This window comes from Bombus terrestris, chromosome 8 (assembly GCF_910591885.1).
Source record: "Bombus terrestris chromosome 8, iyBomTerr1.2, whole genome shotgun sequence".
NCBI classification, from domain to species: Eukaryota; Metazoa; Arthropoda; class Insecta; order Hymenoptera; family Apidae; genus Bombus; species Bombus terrestris.
The window spans coordinates 1,574,341-1,594,882 of record NC_063276.1 but is presented as its reverse complement, the minus strand read 5'-3'; the positions used below and the strand labels follow the sequence as shown (position 1 = coordinate 1,594,882).

The following is a 20,542-nucleotide window of genomic DNA, read 5'->3' as shown; positions in this document are numbered from 1 at the left end:
AAAGAAATATTTTGTTTCAGACGTATATCTTTACTTTTGCCTAACATAAATTTAGAAACCTGAAATCGTACTACGTAATTCATGGTATTATAATAAATGATTCAAACATAGTGGACGAACTAGCTCCTATTTCACTTAAGTAGATCAAAAGATCAGATAGTAGGTAATATTTCACGAGCGTAATTTAAAATTTATCGTAAGAACGCGAGCTTACAATTTGAGAATCCTATATCGTATGTTTAAAAATATTTTGTGGAATAATTTTCTTTTTTTTTTTTATTAAATATTGCCAATAAATGTCTTTTGAATTATACGAAGAAGCAGAGTAACTTTTAGAGCGAGATGCGTATCACCGAGCGATCTGTAGAAATGCCAAAGGAGTTTTGGATAGCGGCGACGTGTAAGTACGTGTCAGAGTGTGATAATTTCAGAGAAGAGTGAGCTAAATCGAGCTTTGTCAGAGTCGGACAGTTGTGAACTATAAATCGCCAACGATTGCCTGTAGCACGTTTCCGAGGAAATTCGAATTTTTCACAGCGGAGATATTCCATTAAAAGCTATCATTGTCCATTGTCAAACTTTCCTTATTCGAACCACCACCGATCCATCGAACAAGTTCGCGAATGTTAAAACGAAACGTTTGGAAGAAAACATGGTACGTAATAGATGACGAAACTTTAATTCGACGAATTCGACAAAGGAAAAGTTGAAAAACAGAGAACCCCAAATATTTTACCATATTTTACCATGCACACTCTATCGTAAAGTGCGATAAATTCATGACAAAATATCTAGATCTCATATATCGCTGGAATCGTTTCTGAAAAGAGATTCACTCGCACCACTTTTCCACGAAGATCTTTATATACTTCCGATGCCGATTTCCACGATACATTTACAGCTACGAGTCACGAACTCTGATAGAATGCTCGCGCAAGCGGAGGAAAACACACGATAAATCTGAAGGGAATTCACGCGCGATTCTCTTCTCAACGATCCGTCTCCGATTCCACGGCGCCATTATAGTTGATTCGATGTGACTTCATTCGCATTCGCGATTCCGACCTGTGCACCGGTTGCACCCGGTGCATTCGTCGAACTGCATCCACGAGCGTGTACTTGGCACCTGGCTCGCGGCCAAACTGTTACGTAATGCATTAATTCACCGACTCGTAGGATTTGCATGCGTTAGTAGCCGCGGGGCGTCTACGGTCCACGTTCACCGGTTTAGTTTTCGATAATTGCATCCAGTGTTCCGCTCGATGACCGAGACAAAGTGGATTACCGCTACAGCTATCGGACTGCTCGATGTTAGAAATTTTGTAAGTTTATACCGAGTCGCTTTACGTCTCCGCAGATTCGAATAATTTTTCTTCAAATATTGGAACGAAGGCTCGTTTCTATATCTTTTTTATATACATCTTTCGTTTCGATTTTAAGTTTCTTTGCATCTAAGTTTTATATTTTAATGGATGCTTGCCGTGTTAATGACGCTGTGTACACGAACATTAGGTGCCGCTATTAAAAATATAAAGACTGATGCGGACGAGCGATGTGACGTTGTTTGCGATAACGCTGTGCTATTCGACGGGTTAACATTTTTAATGATGCAACGCACACGAGCGTGTGATCCGGCCATTAGAGATATAAAGCAGTCAAATTGCACGACGTTACCAGTACGAACGACGAAAAAATTGCGAATTAGTTACTCTGACTAGTTTGCTAATTACATTGTTCGAAATATAATCCTGCCCGGTATAAATCAGTACAGCGTTACTGGTGCGAATAACACGGCGGAGAAACTTTGCCAGAAACCATTCGAATTCTCGAAAAACTCACCGCTGAAAATCAATAAAAATTGTACAAAAATTCGCCGATTCTTTATTTCGGCTATTTTGCTAATTCGAACGTACAGAAAATAGTCCTGTCAAATCGTAAAGCGTCATTGCCGAGAGATCGCTACTAAATACGACCCCGCGCCAGCGATTAATCACGCAGGAGACACGCGAACACGGTTCGCGATCGATCGTATGTAATTGACGGCGAACCTCGCGGACATGGCCACTGCGAATGAGGAATGGATTGAAACGTGTCGATGTATTTCATATTTGGTTGATTTTTTGGGAGAGGCGCGGCGATAGAAGGCCGGTGTTCCTAGTCGACGGATGTAACGGATGAGAATATGCAGAAAGCGAGGTATAATTGCGATTGGTGAGAGATTGAATGGAACACAGATGTGGCCGGAGAGGCGAAGAGGGATAGCTGGAGGGATGGAAGAGAGAGAATGGGGTGGAGTTTATGGGAGAAAAGGGATGCGAATGTGAGTTTGTAGGGGAGGATGGTTTTACCGAGTTCGTGAGTGTTGGGTGATATAGAGATTTCGGTTGTAGAATAACGCAGAACTGGGGTTCTAGAGAGGAACGAGGTTCCAGTTAATGATCATGGGCCGTGGATCTGTTTACGAAAACTCATATTTATGGAACAGAACTAAGGTATAGAATTTTTACTCGAGAGAAATCCGTTTTCCTGTTAAACGAAGATCGCAGGAGGGAAATACGATAAGCACGTTTCTTTTGGTATATAAGCACTCTTCTTCTTTGCTTTAATTTTAATGTCACTTTATAACCAAACAGAAGAATTTTAATATGACATGATCGAGAACGAAAATAACGTTCGTACCGTGGAATCGATCGATGATGAATTTGCTTGAATTTTAAAACTGCTTTCACGCGAAAGATAGGAAATGTGACTTAACGTGTCTCCGCCTGTGGTCGGCAAATATAATATTTTCTATTCGCGAAGCTCTCGACTAAATCCCTGTAATTTCCTGGCGAAAACAGCCCGGATTTGATGTCAAATTTAAAAAACGGGGACATCCACATCTTGCAGAAGTTACACGCTTGTTTTTTATCTCATGGAAGACAGTTCTCGACGAGCCTTGAATCGCCAGTGTGCCCTGAATCCGCCGGCATCCCGCATAAGGTGACGATACGTCCTAGGTTCCTGGGTTTTTTCAATAATTGCCGTCATTATGGTCGAAGGAAGCAGTTCGAGAGAAATTTCTTTCCTTTATTCTCGAAGGTCTATTCAGACGTTGAACGGAGTGCTCTTGCTTGAGATATATCGAATGGTAGGACTAGACGATTGATAGCTCACAGTGAACGAGAATAAGGCGAGTATTAAATTTTCACTGAAATCGCGTTGTTGGCATTATTTATCGCCACGAGAGAAAAACGTGCCTTTTTTTAATGGAATTAGTTACGATGATATATCGTAGTTATTACAAGTTGAAAGGTCTCGTTCGCCTTGGAGTTTCGTGGTCGTTAATTGTTCAAAGTATAAACAAATTTCACCACTTTCCGTTCGTTGCCGTTTCCGCTCATACGTTATTTTCATCGCGTGTAACGTAACAAATTCTGGAGAGTTTCGCTTTATCGGAAATTCAATCTTCACGATACTATCTATAGGTGATATTTTACGTAAAAGTTTGTTCGCAGAGAGTTCACGATATAATTAATTAAACAAAAATTGTACATGTTACCAAATACCATAAAGTAAGATAAAAGAATTTCTCTTTCTCTGCCCGTTAATTATAATATGCAAATAATTATTTTTGAAAACATCGCGCTCGAGTAATCTTCCCGTGGCAATCGTCGAATAAACAGTAATTTGCAAGCTGGTTCTTCGAACCGCGAGCCCATTCAACTATTCAAAGTAGTCGCGAAGAGAATTAAAACTTCGAAGCGACTCGATTCAAGTCCACCTTAACTTCTCACGACAAAGTTCGTTATTTCGATGTCGATTCGCGTTTTGATCAAACTATGCGTGAACGAATTTTTCCCAATTCCCTCGATATTCCAGATGTATATCACTTAATTGCTTCTTCCGGAACACTGTCGGACAAAACGAACTGAACGATCGAACTCGTTAAAGACGAGCAGTTTGGCTTCTGCGTTGATCAAGTATCATCGTAACTTTCTAAAAGTAAAAGTAAAATCACTTAATAAAATACTCACCAGTGTATTTGGTATTTGGCATATAGGAGAAGACCATATCCGATCGGTTGAACAAGGTGATAAATAGGTGGTATTTTTCTTCCGCGCTGGAACGAGGCATCGTTGTGCCGTCTATGAGTCTGCTACATTTTGTTGCACTTGTGCTCGTTACTGCAGCCAACAGCAACAAAAAGCTGCGGACGTCCCTTAAGCTTTTTATTCCCTGCGAAAATGAAGCGCAAGATTGCTATTAAACTATGAACTTATCTTGACAATTATAAACGACCGCTATTATGTTTTGCGCCACGCAATTTAGCAAGCTTTTCGTCTTTGTGGAAGCTACGAGCTTCCAAAGAACTTATTTATGATTTTAAGGATCGATGTTCCAAAGTGAATTCAAGCTAAACGTTGAGACGTAAAGATTACGATACTATTAACTGTTTCGTCGTTATTCTAAAGTATATACAAAGCATCCGGAATTGCAAAACATATCGTGGATGAAAAGACCGAAATCATAATTTCAAGGCGTTCTATTCCCACTTTCGAGTAAAGTGTTTGGCGTAGTTTGGCGAGAAAATTCGTAATAAACGACAGGACTGAAGATGACATCCCGGTTAAAACTTTCTCCCCTAGCTGTTGTTTCGATTAATGGCCATAATGGCACGTACGCTTGGAAATTGGTCTAAAACTGGCGTAGTAAATAAGAATGATACGTCATGAGCGGGATTAGGATTGGAAACCGATTGACCTAATTTATCCACCAACACCCACAGACAAATGGTGGCATACGGTGAGTTTTCATTTCGCGTGAATCGAAGGGACATCGTTTCTTTCTTCTACCCGCTGGCTATAGTGGAAAAACGAAAAATTCCAACTATCATCTCGCACGTTCTCCGCTCCATTGTATTCTCTACACGTGGCTAAATCTATATAGAAAAACAATTCACGCTATTTCTTTCCCTGGATATTTCTTTTCTAATGGAAAAGGAAATTTCTTTCCGATGGAAAGAAGAGATATGGCGGCAGAGAATTTAATTCCAGTGAAAGTTTCGTGTTTATGTATTCACCTGGATTTTATATTCAAACTTATTTCTTCTTTGTTAGAATAGGAAAATGAGACGAGTAACTCTTAAGATTGTATTCCTAAAAATTTGGTAAAATTTCACATCTCGAAATAATATTCTTCTTATTCCATTATGAATCTTCATAAAAATATATATTTTCACGAACAAAATCGAAGAAATCGAATGAAATCTAGAGATTCGTTTCATCTTTTAAAAATGTTTCAGATACGCAAAAAGTTTTAATTTTTTGTATACGTTTGAATGCTTTCGCGATCCGCTGGCTTATGTGCTCCATTCAATCGACCGATAACACGATTTTCTCTTACGTAATTCCCAAGGTTCGCGGTATCATTGACGTTCGCCTTCGTGAAGATCTTGGCCGTGGCGATTGCAACGAATCCGTTTACGTGGCCGAGAAAGAATCAATGTCGTAACAACATTCGACGAATTATAACAGACAATGAGATACGAAGTAGAAACGCAAAGTGTTTTACGAAACATCTCCCAAATACCTACGAAAGATCTTCTATTCCACCCTTCTCGAATATTACTGTACGATTTTCGGTTTAGAGACTCTTAAAAGTTATTAGCTTCGCGTTATTAAATTATTTTAAAAAATATTCTATCCTAATAAGCTTCTTTAACGTCCTTGATAAATTTTATTAAAGATACTCTGTATGTTTGGAAAAACTGTATTATACATCGAGGGAAGAACGAAGCGTTTGATTTACGTAGCATCAAAGACGAATGTAACGAAAAAGGGGAAGCAAAAGTTTCAAAAATTCGTAATATTTAATAATTCCTATTAAGCTCATTTCCTTTGAATCTACGTTTTCCGATTATTATAATTTATTATCCTTTTCGCCGCTTCTGCAAATGGAGAATGTTCCTGTCAGAATTTGGTTGTAATTATATTTTGGCTGTAGGCAAGGAGGAAAGAAAAGTTGCCTTTAACATTGTTAAACGCAACAAATTCGACGCAGGCAGCAATTTTCACATTAACTTGCGTAATGCGGATTAATGGAATGCTTTTCGTAATGCGTTTAATACATTAGGTGCTGCTACGTCATATCGAAGTAAAAATATATAAGCCAGGAGAAAAACCCTATTTATCGAACAGATTTACATAATAATATCAACCATATGAATAGTAATTTATGGAAATGTAATACACGCGTGAATTTATTAAAAATCCAAAAATGCTTTCGCTACGTTAATATGCAAATAACAGTTGCGTTATTAACGTATTGTAAAATGTAGCGGTATAACTATGTCACGCGTTACCACGCGTCACCTACGTACTAAAAGATTAGAATTAAAGCGATCCGCAAGAAAGGAAAATATCCTACGTCTATCCTCGATCGAATAAAAGGGAAAGATAGAAAGAATCCTATTAACGATCGGCGACCTACGTTTTTCCTCGAATTTCCACTAACATCGGCAATCGCCGCCGATATACTGCTAAATAATCACGAATGAGACGAATAGATTTAATAATACCAGCGTAAAATAGATTAATAAATAATCCGATTATCGTACTAGCTATTTAACGAAGAACTTGTCGCTTCAATGAAAACAAGAAAATTGGCAATACGCGATACTTTTTCCGGTATCCATTAACGTCAACGACCGTTACAAAATACACTGAGAAAATGATCACGAAACAACGTATAAAGTTGTAAGCTTGACCAAGATGTATTAACCCCGGTAGAACACGGCGACAATTAACCAAATCGATTACTCAACGTTCGCGTAATCGCGCGATAAAAGCCGTCGCGACGACGAGATTTCCATTTTGCCAGCGGCGTTACGTCTCGTTAATTACGTAACGACGTCGCATTGTGCAACAATGCAAAATTCAGCGGATCTCGCGGAACGGGCCGCAGCACGAAATGTCACTTTGCCGGATGCCGGCTTCTATTAAATTAGAATACGAATATTCCGCGGCGAAGCACGTGAATGCCGGCCAGCCCGGCGTCTGCCCACACGTGCGAGGAAACGTGTGCCTGTACTACTTCGTCCGGCTATACACGTACACCAGTTACTGGCTGACTCATCTTGGCAAAGATACAGCGCGCCATCAGACCCAACGATTCTTTTCTCTTTTCTTCTCGCGCGTGGCATCATACCAGTGAACAGTCTGTTACATATACACAACCTAGAAATTTCGCGCGGTTTCTTTCTCGTGAATTTTTTCCTCCGCAGTTGCTGTTAAAACGATCGATGACGCGATATCGTGATTTCTTGCGAATTAAAAATGATCAACGGTGACGTAGTATCGCGCTTATTGACGAATTGAAAATAATATCTGCCGAGCAACTGATAAAGTTGTTTGGGAATCATGGATAGCCGATCGAGCATGCGTTTTTTCTACATTCCGGTGCTTCTGTAAATTAAAAATGACAGTGAACGAGTTTTACGAGATAAAAAGCATTAGGTTGCTCTTCTTCTTTTAAGTTTTTATCAGAGTTTATATTCTTTTAAAACGATGGTAAATAGAAAAGAAGATAGAAAGAGCAGAGATAACGGTGTTAGGTGAAAGAGGTATCGAACGCATGTGCTATTAAAATACAGTTTTACGATCTTTTTATTACGCTTATGCATCATAAACATAGGAAAACTAAAACTGTATCGAACCATAAAGAAAGAGAACCTTTTCGGTGTATCGTTCTATGTTTGGAAACTGGCTTTAAAATATCCATCGATAACAACGTTATTTACACGTAAATGCAAATTTGTATTGTCCCAGTACGAACGAATGCGACAACAAAGATTAATTGTTTCACGTTGCCTTTTAATATTTTATATCGATTATCTGCCTGGTTAGTTATACCGACTATCTCTACCCATTTCTTTTATGAATACCTCATATAACCGATTAATTATCGTTTCTTCCCTTATCCGCTCTCAAACCATTGCCTTATATCGCGCTCTATTTTCCCTCGCACAAAATATTTTTAATTTCGAGATTACGAGTCGTACAAGTCCTCGCAAACATTTTTCATTGTTCGATCGTACGATTCCAGCGCAATTAAATCTCTTGTGTCTGATAAGGACGAATAACAAGCGTCAACCAACCATAAATTCACCGTGTCTAAATATATTGGCCGAAGACGATACATATAGGGCGGGGTATTTGACTCGATCTGGCATTCTGCCATTCACGCTGCATCCTCGACCGCAGAGTAACGACAGGAATTCAAACAATACCTCGTGTTGAGCCACGACCATGATTTTCCTGCGCGTCGCGTCACTATTCAAAAGTTTACGCAACTCTGTTCGCAAATTCAATTGGCGTGTTCGATCCTGGTTTCATTTTTACCAAGCGATTAGAGTCGAAAGGTTCGCCCAACAGATTGCTCCACTTTCTTTCACCTTTGTTCCCTGAACTATAGCGGCGGTTATAGCGCTTTTAGCTCTGAATACTAAATACTAACTGAAAGTGATTGAGAATGATTTTGGACGCGGTAGAGATAGTTTGGCATAGAACGATACACGTCCCTACGATTTCTCCTGCGAGACAACTCTAAATGCGATATTGGATCGTAATTCGGGCAATAAAATGATAAATGATATAAATTTAATGACTGTTGGCAGTAGAAAAGGTAGAAATTGGGAAAGAGAATCGACGTACCCACTGGTAATATTCGATCTTTTTCACTGGATGCGAGGATAGAACTTATATTAGCCCTATTATACGATAGTAGGTGAGGAAATAAGTTTGAAGAGCGAGTGAAGTGGAATAAAAAAAGAGAATAGGAGGAGAAGCTTGGAGGATTGCATCGAGTAGAATGAAACTGCGAAAGACAGATTGCGAAGACCGCCAATACGTCATTCGAATGTCAATAAGTTGGGGGAGGACGTTTTAAACCTCTCGAATGGTAGTAATTTTCGTAGAAATTTTGCTATTAAATTTCAGACCAACGTCTCTGAGTCGAACAAAGTTCCGAAAACGTGATTTACGAGAGAATGATTTTTCATTTTCAAATAACGAGAATTATTTGGCGCAGCAAGGACTGTTTTACGGTTATAACAATTTATTTGCGTCTCTTTTGCGTTTTTTCTAGAACGCTCGTTTTCACAGCCATTGCTAGCAAGTAAATATAGACATATAGTACATCGTAACGAAAAATAGAAATGTCCGTCATATCTGGTGAATACATTCTTTTGTAGAAAAAAGTGGCTACCTCCGCACAATGGTATCTATTGTAACAAACATTCCTATTCAAAAAAATGCCCTTTCAGTTCTCTATTTCGGCAACGTCAACGATCATAATTTTTATTAGCCCTGCTACATTTATCACAAAAAATTGTGACTCTACGAGTTTTTCATTTTATTTTCTACATTTTTGAAACTTTCGTATCTATCGTTGTATTCTCTTCGTATTTTCCTTCTTTTATTTTCATTTCGTTCCGTTTCCTTCCTCTTAAGAACAGACATTTTCGTTCCGGCGTATGATCCGTAACTTTTATTCGAACAGGCACGCGATTATTTGTTGCTCGTATTGCTATGTATTATTGCTACTTTTGTTGTTAACGAACTGACGCAAGTAGCGCGATTATCGTTACATCGTTACACGTTAATCGCCCAACGATACAATCAAGCGTTAGTGCATTTATACACGTCTATCGCTGGAAACGCGCAGCTTTTTCAGATGAAAACGGATATTCCAGCCAGGTCGAATAATACTCTGATTGCGTTTGCTTTTCTTGATGCGGCCTGCGATCGAACGCAGAATTTAAAGAGCGTATGCCCGGCAGAACATGAGAAAGAAAAACTTGTTATCGTGGCATTTGGTAAACATTGTTTGATAAAGATTTGAGAATAGAAAACAATTACGTTGAATCCGTTCCTTATATATATAAAAATATAATAAATTCCTATTCGAACATATTTTTTAACTATCTCTTCTATGGTTTTCTTATAAATTTCTTAAATTGTTCTAAATCTAAGGCAAAAGTTGTATCATCTTGCGTAACTTTCCCGAAGAGAATCGACAAAACGTACAGGAACACGGTTTTCCTCTAAAATGATTGATGAACGCGATCAAATGGTTCGAGAAAACGAGCAACTCCACCATTTTCCACCATTTATTTAGGACGCGGCTTTTAAAGTTTGAAAAAAAGTTTCAGTCACAACGTCAGACATCGTCGCAACGTCGTCATTTCTTTTTACTTCTACCTCTTTAACCCAACTTCCGTCTTCTTCGACGTAGAATTTCTATAAATTCTGACTACTTGAACCTGTTGTACCTCGACTTATCGTACGAGCTATCTTTGCGGTAAAAAATTATTTTTTAATACTTAATAGTTTTTTACAACAGTTCGTATTTCTTCTTCGACCTTTTACGCAGAATTCCATCTACATATTGCACGAAACCGTACATGTTCTTCTACAATATCTCAACAACGTTTCAACATTCTCTAGTCCCCTCGCTAACTAACATTTAGAACGAGTCTTTCCTGTTCAATTTTTACAGAACTTTTAGCAACGTAGCGAAATTGTTTATATATTAATTCGAACGCCAATTACATTTGTAAATATCACGTTGCTTCGATGTAGATACAGTGTTACACAGTTACGAAAGAGTGCACTCCGCTATAGAAAGTATCTCTGTGAGTCATTTCTGGGGTCATTACCAGTTTGCACCCTTGCTGCCCTCGTGACCTTTTCTAGTAGGCACTTGGTAAATCGTGTGCATCGAACGAATCGATATTCGCATAGTGTCTTTGCGCGTGAATGATTCCATTAAAGCTGATTTCGCAAACGTTCCCGAGGTACAATAAACGCGAATAATGTACCATTCGTTTCTGCGAGAAGAAATATTTGAAAACATAGCGACGGATTAAAATATTTGCTAAAAAGAAGTTGACAAAATAGATATAGAAAGAATAGTCGATGAAATAGATATTACATAGAATATAGGAAATGTTTAGATATTTAGATTAGACGAGCAGCAATCTAATTACTGGAAATTTTCATGTTAATCTGAAATTTCATAAAACTTTGCAACATCTCCGTTTGTCACGTGCTTGAAAACGTACAAGCGTAAGATACGAAGACGTACCATCATACATGTATTTCAATTTAACGCGACAGTGAAATGAAACGAAGAATAGAACTGTTCGTTTCATCGTATTGTATCAACATTCCCTGTCGGCAATATACATAGATCGTACACAAAGGGATTGTGTCGTTTATTACATTCGCTCTTAGTATTATCGTTCGATACATTTTTAGCAACATTGTCACTATTTTATTTGTTTAAGACGAGCTGAATATAGATAAAAATTCTATAAATTTTATCAGCATAGATGACAGTAAAGTATGTAAATGAATTATACTTTTATCCAATATATCGTTATGTTTTATTATATATATAAATAACGAGAGGAAGGTACCCTTGGCAATCCCAAAATGACACGAAGTAACAGAAGATTATCATTCCGAAGGAAAAGATTACTTTGGACTATTTAATTATAGGTAAACGGATTAGAAGGAGTAGAAATTTTGCTTTCGATAATGCTTGATAACTGCTTTTTGATCTTATCTTTAATCTATACAACGTAATGATATTTCATAGAGCAATCTGTTTATACATAACTATGTTATGATCTTAAGTATTCGTTCAAAAAACGTTCAATTTCTTATATAGATAATTCTACCGTAAAAGGTATAAAAGTTTGGTACTCACCATGATGACAACTGGAATGATTCGTACACGAGCGTAGAGAACACGTGGACCAAACTTAAAACGGTTGGTTTTCGTGCTTCATGTCACGTGTGTTAAACATAATCGAAATAAACATTCGAAAGATCCGTCACAGTCGCGAGTCTCTGGCCAACTGACTGCGTCTGTCGAGGCGCGCTAATAACAACTCACCACTTGCGCAGATTGGCTGCGCAGTGCGTTTCAAAGGAGATTCTTCCGCTAGGGTCAGACAGCACACTCCATATGCGTTCCTGTTATTTCAACGCGGCTGGTTAGAAACTTTTTCTACTTCCGTTTGGATTGATAGGGAAGAAAAGTCAACCAGATTCTTTAATCGTAAGTGACTCAAAATTAACTCGAAACGAAATTTCGTAAAGTACCAAAACTGCGAAATGATGGAATTTCGAATTTAAAGCTGGATGAAATATGGTTCTTTAGTCTGCAATATTTTATTATACCATACGAGATCGTAATTGCGATATTACAGAGATAATTACAGAGTTTGTTTGCGCGTTCATTCGTTAGGAATAATAAATTAATTTATTGCAAAAGTTTAATAATTGTTTATATATGGACGCGATTATTCCGGATTGAATTATCATTGCTATATTTATTTTGAAAATAAATGCAAACCTATCTTGGTTCGAAATAGATTGACTATATATACGCGTATATAGCGAGAAAATTAATACATGAATGAAATTATCATTATGGCAAGACACGATCGTAGATATTAGTTAAATATTTTTATTACGCGTATCGAATTGTTCATATTTCCTATTTTAATAAAAGGTATGATAAAGTGATTTCGTTTCGCCGATTTTGAATCATCGAAGGCCGGGCTCTGGTTGATCAGCCGCGTGTTCAAAAATAAAACATGGGCGCCACGATAATTACCAAATAATGTTCTCGCAACGAAACGGACGAAAGAGTTCAATCGAGTGCAAGGTCGGCCTTTATTGAGTAGTTTTTTAAAAGGTCTAGAAACATCATGAGTCGTTTCAAACTCTTTATTCTCACACGCCGCTGTCTGCTCCGACTTGAACGTTGCTTTGAAATATAAATAGAAAATAATAACTCGTATTAATAAATTATTTTACATTAAGCGCATATACATTTTCAAACAAAATAACAAATTTATTATATTTTCTTGCGATATCGATTACTCTTCTATAACCTATAGCCAATTTATTAATTCATTAGTATTATATCGTCAACTGATAAATTATTGTACGATAGAATACAGAATAAATATTCGTGTAAAAATCGAGCTCTCAGTTCCATCTCACGGAACGCTTTCTGAAACTATCAAAATATCGAACGAATCCTTGACAATTGCCTGTCATTAAGGCGTTCGTCGTTGTTCTTTCCCTTCCTTGACGTTTCGGGGGAACCGGTTAAAATCATCGTGTGATATCCCGACGAAAGTCCCAGGGTGGAACGTAACCCGACAACCGAAGCGTCCGGCGTGCCACGTGTCGATTATGCCAAACGATGGTTTAAACCGCGAGAATTATCTGTAAATCGTACGATCCGCTTGCCAAAGGAAACGTACGGTGACGGTGTTCAATGTTCGCGAAGTCGTCGACTGTCTTAAACGAGTGGACGGTCGTGAGACATCGCTGCCTTTCAACCGGCAGGAACATGAAATCGAAACCCGACCACATCTCCGAGAACGCCGCAAATTTGCCCACGTGTCGTAGACATCGAAACCCGGACCGTGTCCAACCGACGCCGAGCCATCGACAACGATAATGAGCCAATTGATTACGTCGCACCAACCGTCAGGTTCCCCACGCGATTTCGTCGTTTCTTAAATCGCGACAAATTTTTCTTCCTTTCCCTCCAGCAAAATATTTTTAGCTCTCTTCTTATCACATTCCGCCACTGATTGCGATCTTTGATATATTTCGTCATGTTTCCTTCGTTTTTGTTTGATTGCGATAACAGCTTGGTTGGAGAGAAAAGAAGGGATTCGCGTTTGTGTAAATGTGGAACGCTGATAATTAAGCGATTCGTGCGGTGAATATTTGAAGGGAATAATTCGACTTGCGATCGAATAAGAGATTATACGGTTTTGACGTGACTGAATTGCTGTTGCATTGGAGCTACGGATAAATGACTGTATTTTTATGTGTGTCTTCGTTTAAACGGCGGTTAAGATACCTGAGTTACTATAAAATAATTTTTCTACATCAATCCGATTAAGATTCTTAGTTTTCCTTTTCCCTTCAGCGAAAAAATAAGTCGACGAATTCGTTCTATCATTGTCTATTATTATCTATTATTATTAAGTCGCCCGAATTAAAGATGTTTGTTTAAAAATTTAGAAAACGAAGAGTCAAGAAGCGCTATAGAAAAAAGTGCGATGTCAAGCGCAGGAACTAGGTGTAACTCCGCAGCTCAAAAAAATAGAACTCTGACCAATCAGTCAGGACGTAGTTCGATTGCTGTTCGTATTAACCGCAATTCTACAAATTGAAGCAATTCATTTAACAACGAAATATTTAATAATTTTGAAAATTTGTAGTTTAAAGTATCTTAACGACATATTAAACGTTCAATGCCGACGTATAATGAAAGATATAATTGCAATTTCAGGGAGATTCCGCAAGTAATACCACGGAAGATGCTTCCATCAGTAATAAATCGCTGAGTAATTCCGCTCGACGTACGCCAGGAAAATCATCAGTCAGTCCAATTTCGCACAAGAGGCCCACATCCAGTCTGCCAGCTGGATCGACGCTTAGACCCGAAAATCAATATGCAGTGAAAAAGAAACGTTACTTGCTACTAAAGAAGGAGTTGACGGACAAACAGGTAATTATTTAGAAATGATCTATCACGAATATTCACGTATTCAAAGCATGATCCTCTGCTGTTACGAAAAGATCCATATTCTTAAAAATTACAATGTTTCAAAAATATTCCTTGATCTGTATAATCCAGAGACTATCATAATTTTTCAGTCAAAAGATTTAACGCGAATTGAAATTTCAACAGAAAACCGCGCAAGATCTGTACAACGAAATGTCTCAGCTCCGTGAGAAACTAATCGCCAGTGGTGCCAAAGATCCGGGCAAAGTAGAAACTCTGAAACTGGAGGTCGGATCGAGCAAACATTTTCCAGCAACTGAAACAAATTACAACGAGGCAGCAAACGTTCACGCCGAGAAACTCTCTATCGGCAAAGAAATGCTCGAATCCTTGGAGGATCGATTACGGGAGATCCCAAAGAAGTTGCGGAACCTTTGCCAGGAGCTGTTGGACAAACAGTCGATTTTCGTGGCTTTCGTGACGTCGCAACTGATCAAAGCCAGCTCAGAAGGGAACGACTCGGATCACACGAACTCGAAAGTGACCACGCAGCTCGAGATTCACCAAAGAGATTACGACGCTCTTAGGTCGCATATGAGCGAAATACAGGAGATCGAGGAGAAGTCGATCGCCGAGTTAACGAGGAACGTGCAGCATCTAATCGACGAGTACGAGCATTCCAGGGCGAAGATAAAGGAGACGAACGCGGCGGAAGCGCAGAGAGAACTGCAAACGCAATTAAATGCTACGATGGAGGAGCTGCAGACGGAAAAAGAGAAGAATAACCAAAACAAAGAGCGTCTTCGACAGACCGAGTCGCAATTGCAGAAAGCACGTACGAAGATCAGGGAGATGGAGACGCACATGGCAAACGATAAGGAAAAGATTCAGCAATTGCAGGGCAACGTGAAGACCATAGAAGGTCAAATGAAGCAGAAGGATTTGGCGATAGAGGGTAGGATGAAAGACATGCAGAAGACGATGAGGAACAGCGAAGATCTGGTCGCTAAGGTGGAGAAGCAGAGGGATAGCTTCGAAGCACGGTTGTTTTTCCTGCTTTTCTGAAGTTCCTTTTTCCTCTCTTCTTAACTTGGTCTGCTTTAGGTTGGTGGAGCTTAAAGAGAAGATGAATAGCAAGGAAAACGAAGCGATAAATACGATCAAGGAACTATCCGAAAGGCTGAAAGCGGTTACTACTGATCTTGGGATCGAAAAGGAGAAGAGGTATAAGAAAAGAACGTTTTTGATTATGAAAAATGCGGTTATTATAACGAGGGGATGGTTTTTTAAGTTCAAAAGGATAAAACAGTTTGATATTTAAAATAGGCAACAAGTAAAAGACGCGTTCACAGAATTAGAGGAGCGATACAAGAATCTCGAGGAGAAGAGCAAACAATTATGCGAGCTTGCGGAGAAGAATAAAGATTTCGCTATTACAGGTACAAAGACCTGTACATAACAACTTCCCAACAAAAAGAAAAGAGAGAAATAACAGGAAAATATCCGTGAATTTGCGTTGCTCCGTTAAATTAATATTTAAAACATATCTCTTAGTCGCATCGAGAGAAAAGTGTAATCTTCGCGTTAAAATAAAATTTTAATGGGTGTTTCGTTTTAATCATCAGAGGGTAGTCATACAGAGAACGAAGTACGCCTGTTCAACGAGTTGCAGGCAACCAGAAACGAATTGGAGGCGCAGAGGCAGATGATGTTGCAGCTGCAGCAGGAGAAAGAGGAAATCATTGCAGTGATGCATCAAGCGGCCGTTAGTTTGCACTACTTTCGGGACATGTCCTCGTATAAGTCCTAAGAACTGCTCGATTCAATCTCAATCATTTGTTAGACGCTCTTTTACCCTGATCGAAGAGAGAGTGATAATTTCTAATTGTTTCGCTTTCTTCTGTTCTCGTGAGCTAGTGTCGCGAGGAGGAGGAAGATTCGAGGGAGAAATTGGCTGCGGAATTAGTGTTCAAATCCAACGAAGTCCAGAAGCTGACGATGCAGTATTCGGAACTGAAAAAGGTTGCAAAAAACGCGTAAGTTGTTCTATCGGTAGTGCATGAAAGTATCAAGAATTACTTCTCTAAATCCTTATATACTAAAGCTTTTCGAATAATGCACTTTCCGAATTTTCATGGGGCGATTTAGCCAAGAAAAAAATGGAATCTTAGAAAGGCAGTTGATGGAGATTCAAACGCGGCTGCATTCTCAGTCCATGGAGGGTGGAAAAGCTGGGTTAAGCGCTCATGCGATTGAGCTTCAACAACAGGTCTCCGATCTTCGCAACAATTTAGCAGAAGTAATTCAGCAAAAGGAGGAGCTAGAAACTGTATTGACTCAGAAGCAATTGGAGTTGGAGCAGCGTGACCGTGTGATGCGTGAGCAGAGCAAGTTTCTTAAAGTCAGAGACGAGTTGCTTGATATTTTGAAAGGGAAGGCACAGCAGGAGAATGGAGAATTATCAACTAACGATGAGAACAATGAATATCTTGAGCAGGTACCCAAATATCATTCCTATTTCATTCCTTTCCGGATTTATGGTAGATTCGGATTACTCTTTAACACCCTTTAACAGTTAAAGTTTAGAATATACATATTTTTAAATATCGTTATAATCGTTTCAACTCGCAATTAAAAATTCTTTATATCTGTGTCAGAAAAATAGAACTGTTCGAAGAAACTGACATATTTTTGTCTAACCAGATTCACAAACAGGTAGCTGCAAAAACGGAGGCAATCCAGGGGTTGTATACGACTTTGGAAAACAAGCAGTTACAGATTATGCGTCTGGAGAAGATGGTGAAGCTAATGGAGGACCACCAAGATCGAGCTCAAGCTCAACGTACGCGTTTAGAGAATCGCATTGCTCAACTAGAATTGGCTTTGCAAAGGAATAAGGAACAGCGGTACGTTAGGGGACAGTCGTCATCTTGCATAGAGTTTGACATGGAAAATGAACGAGATAGATTATCTACGGATAATCAGGAAAATCTTAGCGACTCTGATCAAATTTTTTCACAAGATTCGTTCAACTTGCATTCTTTCTTGCATCGAAATCAACACGATTTGGTCGATACTAGGTCAGAACTTTTACATGGTGCGAGTTCTTCGCAAACTGATCATCGACAGTTACACGATTACCGAGACTATATACAGCGACAGACATCCTCGGACGAGGATCAACCTTACATTTGTGAACGTTGTCGCCAAGAAACATCCGCGGAGAACAATCAACTTTGGTCAAACAAAAACGATTCTACTGACAATACTAACGAATCTTTGCGTAACTGGTTGACGGACGTGTCTAGTCACAAAATAACGCAAGATTCGATAAATACTCGCGACTTCCAAAATGATCGATACTTTTATGACTTACCTTCGATGGATAAAAATAGAAGGTATACCTCCGAGATGTACAATTTGGACGAAGAGTCTGATAATGTGAATGATAGTAGCAGGGAGTCGCAAAATCCTTATCAAAGAGATTATCATCAATATCGTCATCTTCATCATCGTGCTCGGTCGCCGCTGGTAAATAAGACCGTGCCTCATGGTGTCGCCTTGTAAACTACTGTACATAGCTTCCTTTGTTAAGGGACTGTTCATGTTCAACGCGTACAATATCTTGTTGCAATTTTGAAGGATGTGTTTCATCAACGTAGGAATAAATGGCTTGGTTTTGTGGTGTTATTAAATCTCACACACGCAATTCTCTTGAATTATTTTATATACAAAACTGATGCAGTAGACAGCTGATGCAAATAATGCATTGAACGTAATTCAATTAAATTTTCTGAAAATATTACAATAAGTTTGTTACTTAATGACTATAAATAACATTTGCAGTCGTTATTAGTATAAAAAATAAAAATTTCTACTTATGAATAATAAAAGTTCATATACAACCTTTAATCATAGTTTGACATGGGAACCATTAGTAAAGTACGTTGTAAATAAATTTGTACGTTGTATTAATAAGGTCTGATTTAATAGGCTAGGTACTCCCTGCTACCGAATTTTCAATGTTATATCGTCGATACAAAAGTTCCTTACAGAGTGCCTAGCCTTTGAAACAGACCGATTTCTAATTTCTTCAACTCTCTGACCGATTTTATTTTTCTATGTTTTAGGGGTAAGGGCTTCGGCATCCTGTAAGGAACTTTCTAATCATCGTCAACGTAAATGATCTCCATCTTTGGTCGATCTCTTTGTCAAAGAGGTTATTTTATGTTATTAAACATTAAGTCTTTGGTAAGCGGCACTTTATATCGTTTGCAAGATCTTTTTGATTCGATATTCGACACGGTTAATCGAATCGTAGATTGTTGGCAATATTTTTGAGAAGAGGCGTGTAAATTGAGTATATGTATTTTGATTTATACTATTGTAATCGACGAGGCTTATTTATATATTTTTTTCTGTACATTTTATACGTATACTTTATTTTATAATAAAATTAATAAAATTAAATTATGTGAACAATTTATCAAACGTTATGTTAATCACTGTCATTATCACTGCTGCCAGAATATGCACCCAGTAAAGACAGACCATTATTGCTCGTCGGCTTATGCATACTTTCAGATGTATTTTTATTTGGATTTTTACTTTCTTCCATAGGAGCATCGGTTTCTTTCCTTGCCAAAGTTTGCGTTTCTTCCTTATTGGTACTAGCAACTACAGTGTTTGAATTTACTTTGGTATTTACTAAATTTGTTTTTCTTTTAACTATGCCTAGCAAACTTTTTTTATTTGACGATGACGGTGTACTTTCAGACCACAATGATGTTTCAGATGGTTTTATTTTTTGAGTTTCCTTAGGCTTCAAAAAAAAAGAAAAATGAAAAACGCTTTATAGTTTTTATAAATATTTAAAAATTAGAATTAATTAACCAAAGATAAAGAAATAAAGTAAGTATTTACCTTTTCTTCGTCTATTGTAGATTGACACTTATTATTTTCAGTTTTACTTTTACTTCTTTTCATTACCTTTTTTGCTGGTTCACTGCTTTCGTTCTCATCTAATTCCACAATTTCTTCTTCTACAACAATTTTTTTACCAAATATCGCTTTAACACACTCTTCGTCATATTCTTCTTGCTCTTTCTCTGTTCTTTGTTTGGCTGCGTCTGTATCAAATTGTTCTAACATTTGATCATAATCGATAGTTTGCTGTCTACGATTCAAGTCTTTCAATTCCTCTAAAGATTCTAACAACTCCAATTCTTGTTTCGATTGCAATGTTCTTTTTTCTAAGAGTTTCATCGGATTGGTAGCTTCTTCCTCTTTTTCTTCATCTTCCTCTCTCTGTGCCTGTTCTTCCGCTAACTTTAAGGCCATAAAATTTCTGGTTGCACCTGCTTCAATCTCATAATCCGTATTTTTGGGATCTGTTTTAAAACTTATTTCTTGCAGGCATCTAGTACATTTTATGTAAAACCTGTAAATTCGTATTCCTAAATAATCATCACCTTCAACATCTTCTTTACGAGCATTAAATTTTTTTCCTTTGTAAATGTATTCACCGCAAGTTTTGCATCTCATATTGAAAGGAGCCATCAATCGAACTGTATATTGTCTATTTCGGGCTAATTTCATACGTGGGATTTTTGACGGATCAAAATCCGGCGGATAATATTTCTAAAATATAAAGATTATGATTAATGTAATAAATTAATGTATGTTAATATATATAATCAATCTACACAATAATATAAACGTATCGTCATTTAATTTAATGTAATTATTTGTGAAATTTTACTTACGTTTAAAACTTTACGCTCCGACATGTTTCTGGTTTAATGCAATAAAATTATTAAGACAAAATATATTATAGGACACAAATAAATAGGTAGTTTATACAACCTAAATATACTTTAGGTTATCTTTGCTGTCAAAGTAACAACTAGGTATACTATTCAGTGCTGCCACCCTTACTTATGGAAGTCTACGC

At 37.9% G+C, this 20,542-nt stretch overlaps 3 protein-coding genes across 10 annotated transcripts in view; 1 reads left to right on the top strand and 2 right to left on the bottom strand.

Annotated features, from left to right (window-relative positions):
* The window catches only part of LOC100642883 (spondin-1), a 34,115-nt gene extending 16,024 nt beyond the window's left edge, over window positions 1–18,091 (bottom strand). For 3 of the 4 annotated variants that reach the window (XM_012310920.3, XM_003396990.4, XM_048408140.1), the window contains exons 1-3: window positions 12,670–13,332; window positions 11,755–12,023; window positions 4,017–4,218 (exon numbers count right to left, since the gene is read on the bottom strand). In XM_012310920.3, coding sequence (XP_012166310.1) covers window positions 4,017–4,218; window positions 11,755–11,757 — 205 coding nt within the window. In that variant the 5' untranslated portion in view covers window positions 11,758–12,023; window positions 12,670–13,332. Of the gene's footprint in view, window positions 1–4,016; window positions 4,219–11,754; window positions 12,024–12,669; window positions 13,333–17,965 lie in introns of those variants that run through there. The other variant, XM_012310918.3, reaches the window with a different exon arrangement.
* Window positions 462–18,849, top strand: LOC100642404 (myosin-9). Of its 4 annotated transcripts, none has more exons than XM_020864050.2 (11): window positions 13,330–13,560; window positions 14,103–14,224; window positions 14,374–14,592; window positions 14,776–15,632; window positions 15,694–15,813; window positions 15,916–16,028; window positions 16,215–16,354; window positions 16,507–16,625; window positions 16,738–17,086; window positions 17,305–17,495; window positions 18,720–18,849. In XM_020864050.2, exons 1-11 carry the CDS (start codon window positions 13,527–13,529, stop codon window positions 18,742–18,744), a joined length of 2,289 nt encoding a protein of 762 aa, XP_020719709.2. In that variant the 5' UTR covers window positions 13,330–13,526; the 3' UTR covers window positions 18,745–18,849. The 4 variants fall into 4 exon arrangements, with proteins under 4 accessions (XP_048264098.1, XP_020719709.2, XP_012166306.3 ...); XM_012310916.3 differs by having other exon boundaries at window positions 17,293–17,495; XM_048408141.1 differs by lacking the exons at window positions 13,330–13,560; window positions 14,103–14,224 and adding an exon at window positions 462–1,322 and having other exon boundaries at window positions 17,293–17,495.
* On the bottom strand, window positions 18,299–20,521 carry LOC100642520 (splicing factor YJU2). 2 transcript variants are annotated; one of them, XM_012310917.3, is made up of 4 exons: window positions 20,355–20,515; window positions 20,115–20,229; window positions 19,513–20,029; window positions 18,299–19,411 (listed from the first exon to the last, which is right to left on the bottom strand). In XM_012310917.3, exons 2-4 carry the CDS (start codon window positions 20,126–20,128, stop codon window positions 19,088–19,090), a joined length of 855 nt encoding a protein of 284 aa, XP_012166307.2. In that variant the 5' UTR covers window positions 20,129–20,229; window positions 20,355–20,515; the 3' UTR covers window positions 18,299–19,087. The 2 variants fall into 2 exon arrangements, with proteins under 2 accessions (XP_012166307.2, XP_003397035.2); XM_003396987.4 differs by having other exon boundaries at window positions 19,513–20,229; window positions 20,355–20,521.
* Between the last annotated feature and the right edge of the window lie 21 nt (window positions 20,522–20,542).